Source organism: Notamacropus eugenii, chromosome 2 (genome assembly GCF_028372415.1).
Source record: "Notamacropus eugenii isolate mMacEug1 chromosome 2, mMacEug1.pri_v2, whole genome shotgun sequence".
Lineage (NCBI taxonomy): Eukaryota > Metazoa > Chordata > Mammalia > Diprotodontia > Macropodidae > Notamacropus > Notamacropus eugenii.
The window spans coordinates 513,052,133-513,074,832 of record NC_092873.1 but is presented as its reverse complement, the minus strand read 5'-3'; the positions used below and the strand labels follow the sequence as shown (position 1 = coordinate 513,074,832).

The 22,700-nt window shown below is 44.9% G+C and overlaps 1 protein-coding gene across 2 annotated transcripts in view; it reads right to left on the bottom strand.

Moving 5' to 3' along the window:
• The window catches only part of SCP2 (sterol carrier protein 2), a 75,437-nt gene extending 53,084 nt beyond the window's left edge, over positions 1–22,353 (bottom strand). Inside the window, exons 1-6 of one of the 2 annotated variants that reach the window (XM_072649490.1) lie at positions 22,183–22,307; positions 22,024–22,132; positions 15,961–16,018; positions 14,319–14,390; positions 8,797–8,928; positions 7,071–7,135 (exon numbers count right to left, since the gene is read on the bottom strand). In XM_072649490.1, the coding sequence (XP_072505591.1) occupies positions 7,071–7,135; positions 8,797–8,928; positions 14,319–14,390; positions 15,961–16,018; positions 22,024–22,132; positions 22,183–22,292 (546 nt within the window). In that variant the 5' untranslated portion in view covers positions 22,293–22,307. Of the gene's footprint in view, positions 1–7,070; positions 7,136–8,796; positions 8,929–14,318; positions 14,391–15,960; positions 16,019–22,023 lie in introns of both variants that reach the window. The other variant, XM_072649489.1, reaches the window with a different exon arrangement.
• Positions 22,354–22,700: the final 347 nt, after the last annotated feature.

Genomic DNA, 22,700 nt, shown 5'->3' with positions numbered 1-22,700 from the left:
ACTAAGTGGGAACTTTGCCATGCAAATCCAGGAGACGAGTAACCAAGAAAGAGAAATTGATTTGAGCAGTTGGAAGGGACTATATGATGATGTCCCGGTGCCAGTGGTGTTCAGTCACCTCAGTCATGCTCGACTCTCTGCGACCCCCTTTGGGGGTTTTTTGGCAAAGATACAGGAGGGGTTTGCCATTTCCTTCTCCAGCTCACTTTACAGATGAGGAAACTGAGGCAAACAGAGTCAAGTGACACCCAGGGTCACCCAGCCAATAAGTATCTGAGATCAAATTCGAACTCAGGAAGATGAATCTTTCTGGCTTCAGGCCTGGCACTGTACCCACTACATCATCTACACTTTAATGGGAGGGAAAGAATCAAGTGTTCCCGAAAACCCCAACGTCTTCAAAGGGTATCGTGGGAATCAAATAAGAAAAACAGGGCCTCGGAGTGCATTGGCTCTGTTCTGAGGGTTTGTTTTTCTTACAAATTACCCTGCATTATCCCTGCATATCTTCGTTTCCTCCCCCCTTTCACCTCTCCTGGAAACCCATCCCTTACAACAAAAAGAGAAAACAATAGCAAAATTGATCAACATATCAAAATAAGGTGACAGTATTTCCAGTGCTCTATACCCACTGACACACACACACCCCTTCCAAAGGGGTCAAAGATTCTTCCCTGTATCTCTTCCCTGGAGCTAAGCCTGATCTTTGCAGTTTGGCAGCATCTATCCTCAGTTGCCTTCACATTGTTGTCATCATTGTCTATGTTGTTTTCTTGGCTCTGCTTTCTTTCTTTTTCGTTGATTCATGTACACCTTTCCATGTTTCCTCCTACTCATCCTATCTGTCATTTCTAACAACCCAATAATATTCCATTATATTTACGTGACACAATTTGGTTAGCCAATCCTCAATTGATGGACAAACATCTTCTTTGTTTCTAGTTCTTTTTGGCCACAAAAGAAGTGTTCAGCAAATGCTTTGATGCCTATGGAGACTTTCTCTTTCTCAGAGATCTCTGCAAAGTACATGGAAGAGTGACATCTTCAGGTCAAATGGCATGGCTGTTGTAGCCATTTTATTGGCATAATTCTAAACTGCTTTCCAGAATGACCACACTAATTCAAAGTTCTACCAGTTCATTAATGGAACTAGCATTTATTAAACACTGACTAAGTGTCTGGCACTGTGCTAAGCCCTGTACCGGCATTAACGCATTTTCATGAATGCACATCACCCACAACCCCAACCTCCACTAGTCCCACCTTCTGTCATCTTTGTCAATCTGTTGGGTGTGAGTTTGTGAAAACTCTGGGCTGTTTTGATTGGCACACCCATTATTAGCAAGTTGGGGCACTGTCACTGTTAATCACATGCAATGCTTCTTTTGCATTTCTAACAGGGTTGCACATCTCCTTAGATCACTTATCTGCTAGGGAGTAAGTAGTTTTTGGCCTTATCTATTGCTGATGGTAGATCATGGACCTTGGCTATCAAACTTTGTGTGAGAAATCTTATACAAAGACTTTTTTCCCCTTTGTCCATGTTTCTTCTCATCCTAGAGGCATTCGTTTTGCTTATGCAAAAGTTTTTCACAATTTTATGTAATCAAAATTATGTATTCTATCTTTTGTAATTGCCTGTATTCCTTCTTTGGTAAAGAATTTATCTCTTACCCATAACTGTGCAAGGCATATGATCTGTCCTCTTCTATTCTAAGGGTTTCAAGAGAGGAAAAGAAAAGGAAGATGAAAGGAATACAGTAGCTCGGAAACAAAGAAGCCCGATCTGCTATTTCTCAGAACTGGAGGTACCAGAAAGATGTACAAACACACACACGTGTACACACACACACACACACACACACACACACACACACACACACAGTGTGGTACAGGAATACAACAAACTCAACAGGGAAACAAGGTGGGAGCAAATGCCAGGGACAATGCCCTGATCCTGAGGTGGGGAGTAAAAAGAAAGAGAAAAGCAGAGCTCTCGAATCCAAGGACCACCCACTAAGGAACAGCCAAACAAAGATGGTATCTGAATGCAATAGAAGAAATAACGCAAGACAAATTCAGAGAATCCTGGGAAATGTGAAGTGATGCACAGTCAAGTAAACAGAGCCAGAACAACTGACATGAAGATTACAAACCTTGTGAAGGAAACAACAGAATTCTGATCTTGGGTAGAGATCATCAAGGATGAAAGTATTCTCCACCTTCTGCCACAGAGGAGACAAGCTCTAGATGGATGGAAAGCAGGCGTCTGGGGACACAGCCCTGGGGGATCTGTTTTGCTTGTTATGAGAGATTTTGGTGTGGGTTTGTTTGTTTTCCATCGCAGGGCAGGTGGCAATAGGGATGCTAAAAGACAGGGGTCATTGAGGGTCTTCAGGGAAAGTCACAAGAGTACAAAAGAGTACAAAACAAGATTCAGAAAGAAGCATGGGTAGGCAGAACAGTTTTGAAAGAAATATATGGTACAAATGATATATTTTTTTTAAAAAGCAAAGAGTACAAAAGCAAGAGTTTCATTGTAGACCCTTTCTTGTTCTGCTTTTATGGAAATGCTCTTTTCATGTTTAAGTTCTGAAAAGAAAAATTTTTTGAAAAAGAAAAAAAGCAACACTAGGCAACTGATTGGATACAGGAGTGAGAGTGAGGGAAGGATCCGGGATGACTTCAAGACTACAGGACGTTGGCTCCCTCGATAAAGAAAGGAAAGATAGGATCAAAGGGAAAAACTGAGTTCGGTTTTCTCTGTGATGAATTTGAGATGTACCCAAGCGAATGTGAGTCAGACAATCAATCTAAGAGCCTACTGTGTGCCAGGGAGAGCAGCCCATGGGGAACGCTGAGGAAATGCTCAGGCAGATGAGTTCATTCCCTTCAAATATGGTAGGGAGCTTGATGGGAAATGTTTATCATAATCATTCCGCATGGTAGAAACAAAAAGAAATTACAGTAGAAGAGATTCTAACTGAATACAAGGAAGAGATTAACAAAAAAGATGATAAACACTAATTAGGAAGTGTTAAGAGAGTTTATGAAATCTCCGTAATTGGCCATGAGAAGAATACACAGATAAGGATAAGGCAGCTTAGTCCAAGGGGGGTAATCTTTTTTTCTATCAAAGACTAATAATGACCCATATCAAGTTCCACACTGAAGTAAAAAAGGTCTTACACTGACACAACCACAAACATTCGAATAACCAGCTTTTAAAAAGAGAAACAAAAAATATAAAGCTGTATTCAATAATTTTTTCTCACATCATGGCCAACAAATGAAAGAATGCAGTCAGGAAAGAAACTTTAGAAAGAACAGAAACAGAAGGAAAAGAGGACAGACAAAGGCCAAGAGGGAGAAAGGGGGAGGCACGCAGAACAAGTGAGAGCAAAAGGAGAGGAGCTCCATGAAGAGAGAGTCTCCAGGAAAGAAGGCAAAGCCTTACAGGGTTCTAGGATGAATCTTCATTAAGGTAAAGTCCTTCTCAGACCCATTGGGCCCTTCTGAAACTCTAGTAGCTCATACTGGTCACTGCACACACCATTTTTCAGCTGCTCTGATCCTTCAGACCTTGAGAGGCACCAAAATGAATGGGACAGGCATAACAAGTTAACAGGGTAGACATTATTTCCTTGAGAAAATTTGTATAAACTGGTGACAAGTGAAGGAAGCAGGACCAGGAGTATAACAGACACACACCTTTTACAACGATGTAAAGGAAAACAACACTCCATGGAAGCTGACCCAATTTACAAACAATGACCATTCTTGGTCCTAGAGAACAGATGAAACGCTTTTCTTGGCCCAGGAGTGAGAGACTGGAGGAGGAAGGCTATGGGGGTAGCCAGACATGACCGCTGAGTTTTGATTATTTTTCTCTGGGCACAGGAGGTAAGTGGCTAGGCTGGAAGGGGGAGCATGAATACAACTTTCTAAAAAATTATTCCTTTGTGCTACAGCCTTGGGGCAGAATAACGCTCCAGAGGCTTCCCAGGTGTGGTTTACACATTTGCCAGAAGCTGATCATTCTCCAGGGCTTATTACTCCCAGGGCAGTAATAAGCAAATCAGAAGAAACCCCAAACCTGAGGGAGCTCGTGACTTCGTTGGGGAGCTACGACAAACATGACCAGAGTCTGACCAATATCTGACACCAACAGACCTCGCTCTGTGTGTAGACAGCCCATCTCCCCTAGGACACCCCGGCTCGAGGGGCTCAAGAAATGAATTAACTGAATCACAAATGTGAAATGACTAGAGGATAAAAGCAGATGGACAACAGTGTTAGCACAGAGCTGTATATAAAAATGTGGAGGGCATGAAGAGGCAGTGGTCACCATGAACCAGGAAGCCCCCTGGGAGAAGCTGTAGGAGACTCTCGGTGGATACATAAGCTGGGTCCTGAAAGATGACTCTGAATTAACATAGCAGAGACTTCGGGTGTCCTGGCATGTGGGCTCCTGGGGCAGGCGTAGAATGCATTGGAGCAGGGAGCCTAGTGAGCTGCAGATCCAATTGAGAGGCCTTTAAATTGAGGAGGGGCAGCTGGGGGATGTCACAAGACACAGAGTAACTGGGCCTGGAGTCAGGAAGACCTGAGTTCAAATCCAGTCTTAGACACGTACTAGTGGTGTGACCCTGGGCAAGACACTTCACCTCTTCCTGCCTCAGTTTCTTAATCTGTAAAATAATAATAATAGCTAATATTTGCTATGTGCTAGGCACTATGCTAAGCATTTTACATTTACTATCTCATTCGATACTTACACAACAACTCTAGGAGGAAGGTGCTAATATTAAACTTATTAATAATAAATAATAGCGCCAGCCTTTCAAGGTTGTTGTGAAGGTCAAGTGAAATGATTTCTCTAAGTCACTTTGCAAACCTTAAAGCAGAAGCATGAGGAGGAGGAGGAAGATGGCTGCCCATTGGTAACACAAAAAATAACAAGTATTGATAGGGAGTAGATTAGTGGTGGATAATAATAATTCTCAGGAGATGAACAGAGGTTCAAGCCCATTCATTGCCTTAAACATCCATGAACAATGGACAGAACAAACAAGGTAAACTAGAAATCTGAAATCAAAGCAGTAAATCCCACTGGGACCTTGTGCCGTGTGATCAATTGATGGAATATGGTAAGGAGGAGTGAGTCACTTAAGCTTTCCCAGCCTCCATTCCCTCACCTATAAGATGGGATAACTATACCTATAGGACCCAGCTCAGAGGGAGGCCGTGGGTGAGGTTCAGCTGAGACACCAAAGGCAGAGGGCAAGGTGAGCTATCAAGAATTATAGAAATATCAGTTTGCAAGTGATCGTTCCTTTTATTATTACCAATCTTATTCAAAAGGAATTGTTTAAAGGGAAATGAAGCGATTGTACACATTACAAGCATATATGATCGCTGGAATCCACTCTACTGATCCTGGAACTCCAGAAACAGAAGCAATACTAGGGTGGGGGCACAAAAAGGGCCAAGCCTCCAGGAAGTGGGAAGGGATGACAAGCTCCAGACCCAGAAGGAGGCCCTGGAGGACCCAAGCAAACAGCGGATGCAATGGCGGGCCCACTTAGAAAATGGGACTGAACAAAACAAGTGCTGGACTTCAATTCCTCAAAAAATTCTAGGCTGAAAATTAAAGAAATAATGTGTGAACCATTAGGAAGAGACACTTCGATGTCTGAAGTAGTAACGTGACTTTGGGGGGCAACTCATTTACTTTCTAACAGGGTCCCTGGGCTGGTGACCCAGGGCATACCATGGACATACAGTGCTGTACCTGCATCTTAGTATCTCTTAGGTTACTATAATAGACAAGACGGAGAGATGTGGGCTAAGTGATAACAGGTAGATTTTTAAAGGTCCACACAAATGAATTTAAGGAATAGTAATTAGAAAATCAATGCCAACCAACCTGGCAGGAGACTTCTGACACAATGCCTACCCTTGACCCTTGACCCTGCTTTCTTCATCATTTTTCTCAATGACTTTGATGAAGGCCCAGATGATTTGCTCATCAACAGATAATTTTCAGACTGCACAACTAATGCGATGAAGACTGTAAAACTAACTCAATGAAGACATGCCATGGCTGCCACACAAGCTACAGTGTTGTGGCCAGGTTAACAAGGATCAGATTTGGGATAAGAATAGAGAACTTACCATCTCTGAGTCCAGAAAACCAAGTGCACAAGGACAGGTGGGGGAGGGGTCACCAGACAACCCTGAGCACATGTCATAGAACCTGGGAGAGGCCACTAACCCTCCTTCATCTCTCATCTCATTAGGCTCAGCCCAGAGTCCAGCTCAGGGGTCAGCAGACTACAGGCCAGGCGCTGGCTCTGGCCCACTGCCAGCCGTTCTTAACTCATGGGCCACACAAAACAAACTGCAGCCTGTTTGGGTCCTTAGAATGCTGTGCTCAGGCATGTTAGCTGATCATAGCTGTCCCTTGCTGATCTGAAAGGCAGGCCACCCAGCCTGTGCTCCTTCAGGGCCTCTTGCAGGTGGCCAAGTGCTACACTCAGGATACAGACCAGGCAGCTCAAATCATCCCAACATACAAGGAGCTCATTCTACCCCTTTCCCCTTCTTGAAATTACTTTGAATTAATATGTACATACTTTGTGTCTCCTTACTGGTGTGCCTGGTGAATTCTCCCAGCAGAATGTAAGGCCCTTTGGAAGGGTGCTATTTCACATGTCTTTGTGTCCTATCAAAGTTCCTTGGACAGCTTAGGTGCTTAATAAGAGAGAAAGTGTGTGTGTGTGTGTGTGTGTGTGTGTGTGTGTGTGTGTGTGTGTGTGTGTGTGTGTGTGTGTGAGGAAACCTGGGCACACAGAATTTTTCTGACGGACCAAAATAGTGTTTTGGCTGATAGGCAAGCCTTTGTTATAATCTTATGTAAATCCTCACATCATAAAATATACAAGGTGATAACATATAAAATGCTAGTAAAGTGCTAACCATTCTTCTTATAAAGATTATATTTGATATATATAAAGTTGTGTGTAAGTCTTTATACCTTAAAGACCTGAAAAACACATGATACTCACTTTTGATCCAAGAGAGCCCTTTTCCATCTTCTCAAAGCCAAGTGCCAAGACACAGTTTGCCAAACCTGAAAATAAAAGTTAGGGATTTATTAGAGCAACATCTCCAAATACTCAGAAGTATATTTTTTAAAAAAATTCAAGTTCATTAATCATGGGAGGAAAACAAACCTTGTATAAAGTACAGAGTATACCTAGCAGGCTACTACCAGGCCATCAACGTTTTCATTTTAATACCAATATTCTCCCACTGAGATAAGAAATCAGATATTAAATTGCACACAGTGCTGGGCCAGGAATCAGAAATACTCTGAGTTCCAAACCAGCCTCAGACACTTTCCATCTGAGTGACCCTGGGTCACTTTGACCCTCTCAGCCTCAGTTTCCTCATCTGTAAAACTGGGATAAAAGCCCTGACCTCCCAAAATTGTAGCAAGGATCATGAGACACACAACACATACACCGGATATTACTTAGTGATACAATGATCTCTAACCGTGCAAAACTGCAGGCAGCCTAAAGGGCCCTCAGGAGACGCCCCAAATGGTGACCTGGAGGTGTGAGCACATCATTCACTGGCACGACACAGCACTCAGAAGGGCTCCAAACACCTGCCAGACATCACCACAAGAACACTAGGAGGCAGGCTAGCATACTTCTACAGATGAGGAAACTGAGGGTCAGAGAAGTGAACTGATCTGTCCATGGTCACAGAGCCAAGAAGTGTCTGCTGAGATATGAGCCCAGATCTCCCTGGCTCAAGTCCAGCCATTTATCCACTGTACAAAACTACCCCCACAGAGCACCTAAAACGACCTGCCTGAGAAGATAACACATACAGCACCATCAAGGAAATGGACGAGCAGAAAAGGAGGCTGGCTGGTCAGGGGCAAGAGCAAGGGCTGCCTTCATGCCCAGGAAATACCAACAAAATGTTCCTAGCTAGAGGAGCATCTTGGGGGGGGGGGGGAGTGGCGGCGCATGTGTAGGTGTGTGAGGGTGGGTGGGTGTGAGTGTGTGAGGGTGTGTGTGTATGTCTGTGTGTGTGTGTCTGTGTGTGCGTGTGTGTATAAGGTTTACAGAAGGGCTCAGGACCACATGGGATGGTTGGATTGTGATCTGCACCAAGGGAGGGGAGGGACATACAATGATGAAGTGGCTTATTAGACAGCTGCCCCACAAAGTGCTAAGTGGAGCCCAAGAGAAGGCCATGACTGACCACAAAGCATGGAGAAAGGCTTCTTGGAGGAGGTGGTCCTCAGGTGGAACCTCAGGGTAAGGGAGAGAAAAGGATACCAGGTGGGCCCAGAGCCAGTACAGGCTGCATTATTCATTTTCCTCTTCTAAGGTAGTGAGCTCTTTGTAGGTAAAGTATTAGAGAAAAGGCTGGATGAACAGCTGTGGGTGGGCCTCATCCCCAAGCAGGGGCTCCCGGAAAGCCTCTGCAGTATCGCACAAACGGGCCTTAGCCCCTGCAGTCACTATGGGAAATGGGCTGGTCAATGCTGTCACTACCGGGATGGGTTCTCTGCAGAGGGCTGTGGACTCAGTTCTCTCTGTCAACAAGAGATTCTAGCAATTTTGCTTCATACATATCACAGAATGACCAACTCAGCACTTACATACATAGTGATCAACAGGCATTACACCAAGAAAGCACACCTGGGCCCAGGAGGGGCTCGCAGTCCCTATGCCGAGAAGGCCCAACACCAATCCCAGGGAATCTTACCGCCCTGGATCAGCTGCCTTGCCATGTACAAAGCCGTGGAGCCAGTGGAACAATTGTTATTCACATTGAAGATTGGAATTCCAGTCAATCCCAAGCTATGGTAGATGGCCCTCTGGCCAGAGGTGGATTCCCCTGTGTGGAAGAGAGTAGACAGAAAGGAATGGTTAAAAAGCAACAGCATCCCACAGGAACCAGGAGGTGCACAAGGGCAAACCAAATGCCTCCCGAGCAACACTTTCCTTAACTCAGCTCCCCTCTAAACCAAGACGGGTACAAAAACAAAACTAGAATATATCGTCAGAGTAGTGGTGGTGAACAGCTCACATGTAAAACACACTGTGCAGTTCACTTTCTTCCTGACAATCCTATGAGACAGGGAATGCATTCCTCTTCTTTTACAGACAGAGAAGCTGAAGCTCAGAGAAGCAAATGTGGCTAGACTGAGTGTCTGATGAAGGAGAACAGAGCCACCTTCTGATTCTTAGTACTAAGCAAGGAGTAAAATAGGGCCACCTATACTCACCAAAGGCATTTGCTGTCTATAACTAAAGAGCTATAAATCAAAATTTAAACAATACAGCTATAGATTAAATGCACAGAGATATTTCCTTTATCTTGTACTTATTTAAATCCTCTAAAGCACCTCTTTAATATACATGTACCAATGAGCTGACTCAGCAGGTTTCCCCTGTAACTCCATGTCACCATCTAGGCCATAGGAATCTGCCGATCATTTGGTTTTTCCTACATGCATCAGATAAAGCCTCTATTTTTTGAGTGGATGTGGATCAACACAAGGAGACACTGCAGTGTTCTTGAGCTGGATGCCATCAATGCAACATCTCAGAAAGAGAAGCTTGGACATAACAGAATCACGCATAGAGAATCCATCTTCTAGATTCTTTAAGGAACGTTCTCCACGACATGCACAGATAGATGAGTAGATGTGGCCTTATTTTATGCCCTGCCTATCACTCAGAATGTGAGGCTCACTCTGTTCTCATTTAACAAAGAATCTGATATGATCTTGGCCTCTGTCTAGGAAGTGCCTTGTTTATTCAATTAAATTCTTTTTTATAAACAGGGTGGGAGCTGGTATTTTTCCGGTTCTCCTTAGCCTCAGTGCCTTCCCTCTGAGCCCAATATCCACCCTATCTTGTATAGACCTTACTTGTACCTAGCTGTTTGCCTCACAGGCTGTAAGCTCCATGAAGGCAGGGACTGTCTTCTGCCTCTCTGAGCAGCCAGGCCTGGAACATAGTGGCTACTTCATAAATGCTGCTGACGTCTCTGCACCTTCCAGTCACATGTGACCACACGGCTGTAATCTACCCCAGAAAACTCTCTGGAAAGCACACCCATCCCCTTTTCCTCTACAGACCATTCTCACCAGTATATGGGTCAGGAAATATTCTTCTTAGCCTTTTTTGACAATGACACACTCATTTTTTTTGGTATCTTTCCCTGTTTGAGATAGTTTGAATCCTCAATGCTGTCAAAGTATGCTACTCAATGCAAATCCCTCCTGTATCCACTGGGTCAGGTCTGGCTGCTCTTTCCAAATTAAATTCACACATCATCTTTGTATAACAAACGTGTCCTGAGCCCAACTGTGCTGGTTCTGTCATCAGTGAGTGAAACAGGAAGTCTACAAATATATCGGCACAACTGCTCCATTCAGCATCTGTCCACTGCTGTTCCCAGCTCCAATGCATGTCTTGTGAGGAGGACCTCAGGCCTCACATCATCCTTGCCACACACTCATTTTCCCATTCACTACTTTTGGTTGTTTTAGATGGTAACAGGGATAAGGATGGGGTCTTTATAAGGTAAATTAACTACATGATCCTCTGACACGAGGTTTTCCCTATGAGTTTTTGCTCTAAAACTGGGGCTGCCCTGGCTGCCATCTCTCCCCACTTGGTCAGGGTTTGTGATAGCGGCTCTCCATCAGCTGAGCTTCTCTAGGAATTGATGATAATCTAAGTCAACAGCCTTCCCTTGGTTGTCCATGTTTCCCAGTAAACAGATTATTTAGAATCAACAAATTGGGTTAGCACTATTATTACATGCAGGGTGATCTCATTTTCATTTTTTCCTCTAATTTGGTATTGATTTTGACCGAAAAGATCAAGTGTCTATTCGTACTGATTTCTATTGTATTGATTCTGCAATACTGACTTTATGCTGTAACTACCTAAAGCCATGTTTCTGTCCTAGAGTTAAACTCAGGAATTTAACTTTCCCTTAGTTAGTTTAAAGTTATAATTAAGAGAAAACTTGTTTTCCCTCATACCTTCTGCTCCTGCAAAATTCCAGGACATCTGTTTATTGACCTTTGAAGGCCTACAAGCCAACCTGGTATACTTCTACAAGATCTACTGTCTGTCCTTTCCTGTCCTTGTTCAGTTAGGGGAGTTTTTGTCTCTTCCAAGGAGACAGTAAGTCTGGTACTTCTAATGCCCTCACAAAGACTATAAGATGAGGATGGGTCCCTTGAAACAATGAATATTCCTTAATTGTCAGAGAGTGGTGGTTACTAGCCCTGTTTCTTTGATGTAACCAATCATGTTGTCCCCAACCCCACAATGCTGTCTACCCCATAACCAATCCGATTGTCCTCCCACCTCTGCACATCCCAAACCAATATGAAGGTTAGGAAGCCCTCTCTCGGGATCTTTGGTTGTTGAGAGGCCAAAGACCCAACTTATTGGTTACTAATAGACTAATTAAAAACTGCTGATGCTTGGACCATTATCTCTCCGCTTACCTTAATTTTCTAATGTAATGTGATCTCTGCTTTGACTAGTCAGTGGTCTGACAGCACATGATTAATTCCGAAGTGGGCCAACACAAAAACTCAACTGATCATCAGTTCAGAAATAATCATTTTCACTTTCTGTGATATTTGGTGCCTACCACGTTTAAGGCCTTTCAAATCTCTTTACGAAACTGCTTAATGATACTTGGGCCTGAGGCTTCTGAGCCATCTCTGGCCTCTTTCATTTCTTAATCTCAAACAATATTTTCTAACAAGTTTTCTCCCTGCCCTACCTTTGTGCACACATCTTCACAATAAAAAGGCCAGTTTGAGCCAGCTCTTTGTAGGATTTCTCTAATCTCTTCAGCTCCGGCCACAGATGCTGGACCCTGAGCTGCCTCCATCTTCACAACAGACTTTTTCATCCCAAGCACAGTAAGGTGAGATGGTCAAATATCCTGTGAAATGGTTCTGTCTTTTGACTTGAGAGGAAATCAATTCCACCAACTCTATTAATCATGTCTCAGGAGAACTTTTAAGCCTTCCATCCATTTAACTGTAGATTCTTACTATTTTCTGGTTTCATTTATATTGAAGATGCCAACATGGACACGACTGAGATCTCCTCACATGGCGCCCACTCAAGATGTGTTAAGGTGACATTAATCAAATGATCCAGCACTGAGGTGATTCTTAGAATCCTCTCCACTTTCTGGAACTGCCACCATCACTGCAGATACATAAGAGTCCACGTAGGACTGAGGGCAATTCTGTATTATCCATGGAAGGCTCAGCCAGAGCACTCATAACCTACTGGCCAACTTGCTGGTGATGAGATTTCTCCACACTTAGCTAAGCTCAGACACCAATCAATCAATCAACAAGCACTTATTAAATACCTACTGTAAGCCAGGCACTACTAGGGATATAAGGATAAAAATGCAACAGTCCCTGCCCTCAAGGAGCTTCTACTGTGCTAGAGGAGACAGTGGGTACACAGGTAACAAACAAATACAAAATATACACAAGGTAGCTCACCTGGGAGCCAAGGTGATTAAGAAAAGCTTTGAGTAGAAAGTGGGAGGTCGAAGCCGGGAAGGAATGCATCCCAGACTTGGAGGCCAGACGGGGCCAAGGGCCAGAGGCTGGAGATGGAGATGGAGCACTGAGGGGGAGGGATAGCAAGGTCAGGCTGGCTGGACTAGAGAGTAGAGGAAAGAAAGAAAGATGCGAGAGGCTTCCAAGGCAGGTGGGGCCCAAGCCACAAAGGTCTTTAAAACCCAAAGCAAGGAGTTTATTTCTGATCCTAGAGTCAAGAGGGAGCCACTGGCATTTAGGAGAGGGAAAAGGTTAGGCAACTGATACTCAGAATTTAACACACACTTGTTGACTTGACTTGGAGGAGAGACTGGAGAGGAGAAGGCTGTGAGGCAGAGAAACCAAGGAGCAGAGGATGACAACAGGCTAGGCCAGGGGCCCTTGGGCCAAAGTCAGCCAACTCTGGTCTAGGAAGACGTTCATGAGGGCCTGAACTCAGCTGAGAGATAAGGGTCAGAGGTGAGTGATACTAGAAGACAGACACAAGAGATGACAGCGGATTGGACGTGAGGAAGGACTACAGGAGACTGGAAGGACAGAGATATCCTCAAGAACAGGAGGAAAGCTTAGAAGGGGAGTGGAGTGGAAAGATGGTTCTTTTTGGGACATGTTGAATTATGAGATGTCTATGAGGCATCTAGGGGAACCATAGTGAAAAGAGCACTGGTCCTGGAGTCAGGAAGGCTCATCTTCCTGAGTTCAAATCCAGCCTCAGACATTTCCTAGCTGGGTAACCCTGAGCGAGTCACTGAACTCTGTTTGCCTCAGTTTCCTCATTTGTAAAATGAGCTAGAGAAGGAAATGGCAAACTCCTTCAGTATCTCTGCCAGAAAAACCCAAAATGGGGTCAGAAAGAGTCACTCACAACTGAAACAACTGAACAACATGAGGCATCTACTTTGAAATGTCCAACAGGCATTTGGTGATGTTGGACTGGAGCTCAGGAGAGAGTCTAAGGCTGGATAAAGAGATGTGGGAGTTATCTGCATAGAGATGGGAACTAAACGCATGGAAGAGAAGAGGGTCCAGACTAGAGCCTTGAGGAACATCCGCAGTTAGGAGGCATGGCATTGATAGCTAAGGAGGAGGAGTCAGACAGGTAAGAGGAGGACCAGGAGACAGAGTAGGCAGAAAGCCCAGGGGGAGAGAGCAGTCAACAGGGACAGATTCCCCAGAGACCAAGAAAGATGAGGACTTCTAACCAAGGCAAGAGAAAAGGAAATACTCATTTGCAGCTTCTCTGCAGGGATGGAAGTGCACGGAGGTGGGACACTTTTGTGATGTATTGGTGAATTTTCCAAAACTCTTATTTCTTTGTAATAAGAGATAGTTATATCAACAATAGTAGTAACTGACATTTATACGGCACTTTAGGGTTTGCAAAAGGCTCTTCTCAAGGTTCCTGTTGCTCAGTTGTGTCTGAGTCTTCGTGACCCCATTTGGGGTTTCTTTGGTGGACACGGCAGTGATGTGACATTTCCTGCTCCAGCTCATTTTTTGATGATAACATTATTGTTCCCATTTGACAGATGAGGTGATTGTGGTTCAAAGGTGAGGAATTCTGCAAACCAGGGTCACGAAGCTACAGTGAGTGCCCTGAGCAGGAACTGAACACAAGCCTTCTGGACCCTCCCCACAAGGGCGTGCAGCTCCACTAACTCACCATACACGTAGCCAACACATGCCTGCTCCACTTCCGAATAAGAGATCTGGGCATCAGCCAGGGCCTTCAGCCCTACAGAAAGGAAAAAATGGATTTTAACAAAAGAACTTTTGTCAACTGACATGTAACATTTTTTAGATGAGTCAAGAATTAAGTTCTAGCATTCTCCAAAGTTTAAACAGCAACTATACCCTCACACAGTCTCTTAGAGTCAGGTTTCATACATGTGTTTTCAATCAAATAAAATAATTAAGGAATTAAATTAAGTCAGGGAAGGAGAAAACCAGCAGCTGGCTGACCTTGACACAGGTCAAAGTCTGGAAGCCTCAATCAGGCAAATGGGTGAACTGTACCCCTTTTGGTGAGAAAGCATTTGAATCTTCCCGAAGTCTTTCTTTTTCCTTTTTCTTTTTCTTTTTTTTTTTGAGGCAATTGGGGTTAATTGATTTGCCCAGGGTTACACAGCTACTAAGTGTCTGAAATCAGATTTGAACTCAGGTCCTCCTTACTCCAGGGTCAGTGTTCAATCTACTTTGCTACCTACCTGCCCTTACCCCTGTGACATCTTGAGGGAAGTGGGGGAAAGGGGAATGAGAGCAGTGCCACGCATACCCAGGAAGGAAAGACTGAAGCTAAAATCAGTAAATCCCTCCCCAGAGCAGGGCATCCTCAAGGGAGGGAATGGGACATCTATTAGGCAAAGCTACAAAATCTCCAGGGAAAATGACCCTGCCCTAGATACAAAAGGGCAACACCCATTTGGACCCCCGAGGGCTAACCTCACCAAGCAACCGGAGCCAAGGTCTGCTCTTCCAGCTAGACAACACAGTACACAGGACTTGTTCTGAAAGACTTTTCTGCATGAGGGTCCTGAGAACAGTCTGTCTGGCCTTCCCTGCCTGGGTTGCGGATGAGCCCAAAGATGGGCGTACAGAGATGCCCAATGGGGCAGTGAAATGCTAAGCCTCCACTTTGGTTGCCAGCATCACTACAACCAGCCTACTGAACTGCACTGATGCTCTCAAATTTTCATTTCTTAACCTTCTTCTTAATTCTTTTTTTCTTATCCAGTTTCTGTTTCCTAAGTCCTGGGTACCCCGATCCTGGCCTAACCTTCCTGACTCCTACTCGGGCTTCTTCAGTCCATAAACAGTCATATTTTGGGGTCTCCCCTCACTGACACACTGTCAGTCAGTCCACAACAGCAAGAAAGATTAAGCACAGCTCAATGTAAAAGGTATTCTTCTCTAGAATTTGAAAATGCTCCTGTTTATTAAGCATAACTCAGTTTTCCAATCTTGTCTGCAAAGCACAAGTATTGCCTTCATTAAACCAGGCAGTCAGTCTTGATTTCCTGTTACAAATTAGGTGCCATTTTCAATTCACTACACTAGGCCACCCAGCTGCAGACAACAGAGATCACAGGCAGTGAAGTAATGATCGTGCAGCTATAGAAAATGTAGGAAGCACAGCCTGAGCCCAAGTGAAACAACCTCTCCTGTTCCCCAGAGTCCCAGACGCTGTCTCCTGGTGGTGCTGCCGCACTGGGCCAACTGCAAGGCCACGTCAGCCCCAGTGAATCGGGATTGTCTGCTCGAGAAATGAGGAAGGATGAGAGGCAATTTCTCTATCGGGTGGTTACCTGCTTCTTTTGCCAGGTCAGGGTAGTCCACTGAGTCCTGAAGCCCAGGCTTCTGAAACTGGAAAAAACAAGAGGAAAATGATCAGCACAAGTAATGCCACAAAATTATAAAGCACAAACATGGCCCCAAAAAAGTGATTTAGGAAGACACCCTGACTCTGCTTCTTTGTAGAGGTAGAAGGTCCACAGATGGAGATAGACTATCCCATATATTTTCAGGTCTTGTTGATGTCTTGGTTAGTTTTGTGAATTTTTCTTCCCTTTCCTCTCTTTTTAAAAAAATACCGTTTGCTATATGGGATAGCTCTTGCAGAAGAGAGAAAGGGTACTAGGAGACATTCTGTTAATGTGAAAACAAAAAATACCAACCACGTTATTATTTTAAAAGTAATCTGCTTATTATACACTTAAAAAGAAAAAACCACAGTACACGCTGGAGATTTGCAGTTTCATATACAACCCCCATTTTCTGTTCTACTGCATATACAAAAGTGTCCATTTTAGTTGATATTTATAAAATTCAGAATGTTTTTAAATGCAGGAAAAATAAATAAGAATGTGCAAAGTTGGGGTTGCAGGGGAATAGAAAGAAACCTTCCCTCAAAAAAGAGAAAAAAAAGACCCCATGTTCCGATAGAGAAATCTTCAAAGTGGAAAATGAGACCAGGTAGCCTTGGCCACAGGGCACCTCCAGAAAGAGAGACTCTGCCCGATGATGGGGCAGGCTGAAAGGTCATCAATCTGTTTATCTTTACAATGGATTAAAGATTATTTATAGTAGTCAGCTATTAACAAAACAAAATCAGAATCTGGAGTTGAAAGGAACCTCAGGAAATCATTTAGTCCACTTCTAGTTATATTACAGAAGGGGAAATGCAACCTCAGGCAAGTGGAGTGCTTTGCCAAGGGTGACAGTAAAAAACTGACATCTCCTGCCTTCTCCTGGTTCATGGAGGTAGTATGAGGATACACAAAAGACTAACATGTTGAAAGTGGGGTGAAAGGGAGTGAAGGGGAGAAAGAAATGCTTGTTAATTGAGAAAATTTTAATTTATTTTTAAAAAGATTTGTGAATAATGATTCACAAACAGTATTTCACTGTGATGATCGTACACTACATACCTGCAGCTACGCAGTTCTTTCTAGTTAAATAGGCATGCCCAGCAAAGTCAGCCCCTCTCTGTGGCCTCCAGACCTGAAGTGCACTTGCTCACCTCCAAAGCTCAGAATCTACTGTCTCCTTCCAAGCCAGCTCAGGCCTTAGTTCCTCCACAAACCTTTTCCCAATTTCCCCCTGGCATTAATGCCCCTTTCCTACCTCTGAAATTACTTGATATATATTGTATTTATTTAGCTGTATACATACTGTTTGTTGCCCCCTCACAGAATGTATTTCTCCTTGAAACGAGGAACTATTTCAGGTTTTACTTCTTGTATCCTTAAGCAGTGCCTAGCACATAGTAAGTGCTTAATAAATGCTCACTGAATGAATAAACAAATGAATGAATGAATGAATGAATGAATGAATGATGCTAGTATGTCTGGCACAGCCCCTGAAAAGCCAGCTCTGCATGATCAAGTGCTTTTAGAGCAAAAAGAAATAATAGGTCACAAGTGGCTCATCCAAGTGAAGCTGCTGAAGAAGGCCTGGGTTGGGAATTCGAGGACCCCTTGCCAAAGCATGTGGAACCCTCTTCTAGTTATTTCATGACTTCATGTGCCTATAACCTTATCTCCCAAAGAGACTCTCAGCAGGCTCAAGAGCAGGTATCATGTCCTTCCTCAATTCCCTCAATTCCCTGTATTTCCTGCATCACCCAGTACAATGTTGGTCACACGATGAGCACTTAATAAATGTGTGGACACATGTTAGACATTCATGTTAGGCCCGATGGTCAGATTTCTTAATTCCTGGTTCCATAAAGAACTAGCCTTGGAATGATTTACCACCCTTTGGGCTGGAAAGAACAAAATTAATAAATAAAAAAACATGCATTAAGTGTTAAGGAAAGTGGGAGGGTGGCTGCTTTTAAGGCACTCCCCTTGTAATGGGAGGAGACAATATGTATGTATCAGGGGTCAGCTGCAGGGTTGGATGCATTAACTGGGCAGAAGATAATGGCTGCTGGGGCAAAGGGCACAGGTGCAGAGCTGAGCTAAGACAAACACGACCAATAACAAAGATGGCTAATGGGGAGTTGGCACTAGGTGATTAATAAATGCGAGTCAGTTAACTGACTGACTGGATATAAATAAGGGGATACGAAGGGCAGACCTAGCTGTCCTTAGTGAATTCAAGCCACCTGGCCAAGATGAGCTATAAGCTGAAAGTCCCGGATGATGAGATGGCCAAACCCCTCATGGGGTGAAAGGAGCCAGGAGCCAGGAGCCAGGAAGGCGACAAAGGACTAGAGAAGGGGAAAAAGCTGACTTTGCAAAAAAGTAAAAAGAACAGTTGCAAATGACAAGCCAGTGGCACTGACTTTGATTCTTGGCAGAATTTTCTAATGGGTCCCTAAAGGATGGTGTCTGTCTAGAACCGGAAGCAGCGATCACAAAGCACTAGCTGGGCTCCATCAAAACCAGGTCATGCCAGGCTAACCCAATGTCTTTTTTCTGGAGTGTCACTAAACTGGTGGAGCAGGGCCATGGGGCACAGAGAATTTACTTAATATTTAATATTTAACATCTTATACCATGCTTGTACAAAAAATACACAGTGCCATTCCTCAACAGATAAGTGGGTGAAAGATAGGAACAAAGCATTTTCAAAAAAAGCACAAGACAAAGGAAGACAGGAAAAAATGCCCCAAATCACTAATGGTAGAGAAGTTCTATACCTGAGGCTTCACCTCACACCCTAAAACTGCCAAAGATGGAAAGCCAGTAATGTGACTCTGCTGTTCATAAAGCTCTGAATTGGCCCAGCTTGTCAGGACCTCAATTTGGAACCATGAAAGAAAAGTGACTGAACTGTTCATGTCCTCTGAGAAAGTGAACCCACTGTTAGGCACATGCCCCAAAAAAGGTAGACAGAAACAAGTCAAACACATGCAAAGTGTTCATCCAGAGCTCCCTCTGGTCGCAAAGAAATGGAAACAAAGGAGTGTCCATTAAAGAAGAAGTAGCTGAAAAAACGGGCGTATGAACCCAAGGGAATACGACTGTGCAGCAAGAAATGGAGAAGCAAGATCAGCGATAGAAAGAGGATTATGGGTATAAACGGATGAAGGGCCAAAAGAACACACAAAGCCTACATCAGTGTAAGTTGAAGGGCATAAAAGGTCATTGAAGACCAACACTGGTCCTAAAGAATAGATCATAAAAGACCCCCCTCCTCAGATGGAGGAGACAGGAACTCCTAGGGCAGAATGCTACAGACAGGTTTAGATGGAGTCACAGTATCAAGTGGTTTTATCTGAGTGGTTTTCTTTGTTACAAGGGATGCTTCAAATTAGAAATGACTGATGTAAAACCAAAGGGCATCAGTAAAAGTTTTGTAACAAGAGACCTGACCAATGCGAGCTCCAGCTCACCTGGAAGAACTGGAAAACCTGCTTTCACAGAGCGGGGTGACATGCAGTGGAAGGTCCCTGCTCCCCAATCTGGAGTACAGCAGTGAGGGGGAAAAAAGTCAAAAAAGGTGGGGGGGTGGGGAGGGAAGGGAACAAGGCTTTTAAGAAAAAGATTAAAGTAACTAAAGAAACATAATAATGTGTTTATAGCAGAAGGAAAAAATCATAACTCAAAAAAACCCCCTCAATATTAGAGACAGATGGAAGAAAATATAAACCCAACTCTTACAGCTTTAAATGTGAATGGATTCAACAATCCAGTAAAAGAAAAAGAGTAACATGTTGGATTAGAAAACCTTACAATCTGTTGCTTAAAAGATATAAAATTTAAAAACAGACTTACACAAAACAAAACTGAGGATGCAGGAAAAAAATTTACAATGTATCAAGTGAATCCAAAAAAGTAAGAGTTATAATCAAGTTGTCAGACAAAGCAAAATGAAACATTCGAAAAAACATAAAGGGATAAACAAGAGAACTACATTATGCTATTAAGTGGCAACGTCAATCATTTGTCCCTGAACTGTTTAACATTTTTAGCAACACCTTAAATCAAGTATCAAATCTGGAGATGAAAAAAGCTGGGAGGAATAACTAATAAGGTATAGGACAGAATCCACAGAGATGTGACAAGCCAGAACACTGGGCCAGGCCTACTGAGATGAGAAAAATATGAAGTCTCTCACACACAGACTCTAAAAATCAACCTCACAAATTCAAAGTAGGAGATGGGGGGTGGGGGGGAAATGGTTTTCCATAAAAGCTCTGCAGGTTACAGTAGTCTGCCCACCCAGAAAAGAGCTTCAAGGAAGACAGAACAGCTTTTTCAAGAACCACAAGGACTGTCACCTGGAAGAGAGACCCTCCCCATTCTGCATGGCCCCAGAGAGAATGAGAAACAGCAATGAGACAAATTTAGGTTTGAAGGAAGGAAAAACTTCCTAAAGATAAGAGCCAACCAAAAGTGGCACGGGACAGCTCTGGGGTCTTGGGTTCCTTCCTCAATGGAATTCTGCAAGGATGGACCAGACCGGTCTAGCTTGGATGGGCACTGGGCTCCCTTTCAAGTCTTGTGATTCTGTGAACTATATTCAGAAGGTGACAAACAGCTGGCACATCAGGAATGGACTAGACGTTTATGCAACAGTGAAACCCAGTGGAGAAATCACCTGAATATTGAACATCTTATGAGTATCGCACAACGTTTGGGGTGGAAGGGGCCTGAGAGGCCACTCAATCTCCAAGCTGGAAGGGCCTCCGGAAGCCATCTGCTCCTATCCCCTGGCCTAAGTGTTAGCCCAAGCTCAAAAACAATTAGATTGTAATTGGGAAATATTTGACAAAATGCTCTGTCATAGTTCCCACTGCCCTCAGAAAAGCTAACAGAGCTAGCCGACTTGCTCACTTCACAAGACTACATTGACAGGGTGGATTCCTTTTGCTCTGGGATTCCACCTTGCTCCCCCAAGGGCTTCTGGGCCCCAAATGTCACCTTTTAAGGGGACAGAGGAAAGACACTGAGTTTGATGTCAGGAGACCTGCGTTGAAACTCTAGCTCTGTCACTTGGATAAAATTGGAAAGTGTCCTGAGATGTGACAGCCGAATTCCAATCTCAGCTGGAGCTTGTCTGGCTTGTTGTGGTTTCCATTTTCTCTTCTTACAAATTTAAGCCTGGCTGTGTGTGTTACTTACAGTGTGTATGACCTGAGCGCGTCATTTCTCCTCATCTATAAAATAAGGGAGGTGGATGAGATGCCCTCTAAGGACCTCCCTGGTTCTAAATCTATAATCCTAAAGTGTCTCAGATCTAAATCCTATGGCCTTATAACGTTTCCCACTTTCTCCTTAACAAGGATCTTTTGAGCACCAACCCTGTGCTGACACCAGGCTCCAACAGATCTGAAGACTCACACAGAGGGAGATTGTTTTTGTCGGACTTTGTGCTCAACAAATGCCTGCCCTTGACTCCTCCTACTCATCCAACATTTCCAATTCGTTGCCTAGAATATGTCCCCTTTTCGCCTCTGACGTTGCCCTCTCTATGGCAATAACTCCTGGAGGGTCTCTCCCCCCACCAATCCACCCTCCTACACACACGTCTGATCATGCCCCCTCCCCCTTCTCCCCAATAAACTCTAGGGGCTCCCTATGGTCCTCAGGGGCAGACACAGCATCTCTACTCGGCAATCAAAGTCCCTCCTGTCTGACCAGGTTTCTTACACCTCACTCCCTCCGTGGAACACTCCCTCTCCAGACTCCAAGCATTTTCCCCAGCTGTGCCCCATGCCTGGAGTGCCCTCCGTCCTCCTGCTTCCTTCAGGGGAAACTCCCACCTCCTGCAGGAAGCCTTCGCCCATGCCTCTTATTCGGGAGCCTTCCTTCCCCCTAATTAGCCCCAGTTTATCGCGGACGTAGCCGCGTCTCCCGGGAGTGGGTGAGCTCCTCGCGGGCAGAGCCGGCCTCGTATCCGCAAGCCCAGGCCGTTACCTTGGTCATCCCCACGCCCACCACGAACACGCGCGGCAGGGAGGCTCTCAGCATCGGGAGGTTGGAGGCCATGGCAGGAGGGCGCAGGAGGGCGCAGGAGGGCGCAGGAGGGCGCAGGAGGGCGCAGGAGGGCGCAGGAGGGCGCAGGAGGGCGCAGGATGCCTGACCCCACCGAGCTGACCGATCCGGCAGACTGACAGGAGAAAGCGCAGGCTCCCGGAGGGGGCGGGGCGGGGCGGGGAGGGGGCGGGACAAGTCCTCTGCGTCATCAGCAGGAGCCGAATCCAGAGTCCCTGGACGCAGGCTTCCGCCCATCTCGCGCCCTGGGGACGGGCGTGCGCGTGCGCGAGTCTGATCGAAGAGGCTCCTGAAATTCCCCCCCGCGTGGCGCGCTCCTAGATGAGCGTGCGCGTCTCGTCACACGCACTACACCCCCCCCCCCCCCACCGTAGCTCGCTCCTAGATGCGCGTGCGCGCGCCGCCCGTCTTCCCAGAGCTAGTTCCCTCTGCCTTGTGGTGGTCGGTGCACGTGGTGTTGATCCATGGCTGCGTGACGGTTCCTGAAGCGCCCCCAACGTGCCGGGCGGGGCTGAGTGCTTGGCAAATACCTTCTCTTAGGGAGGGAGAAGCCCCCAGCTACCCTGGGCATCCAGCCTCCGGGGTGAATGGGTGATGGG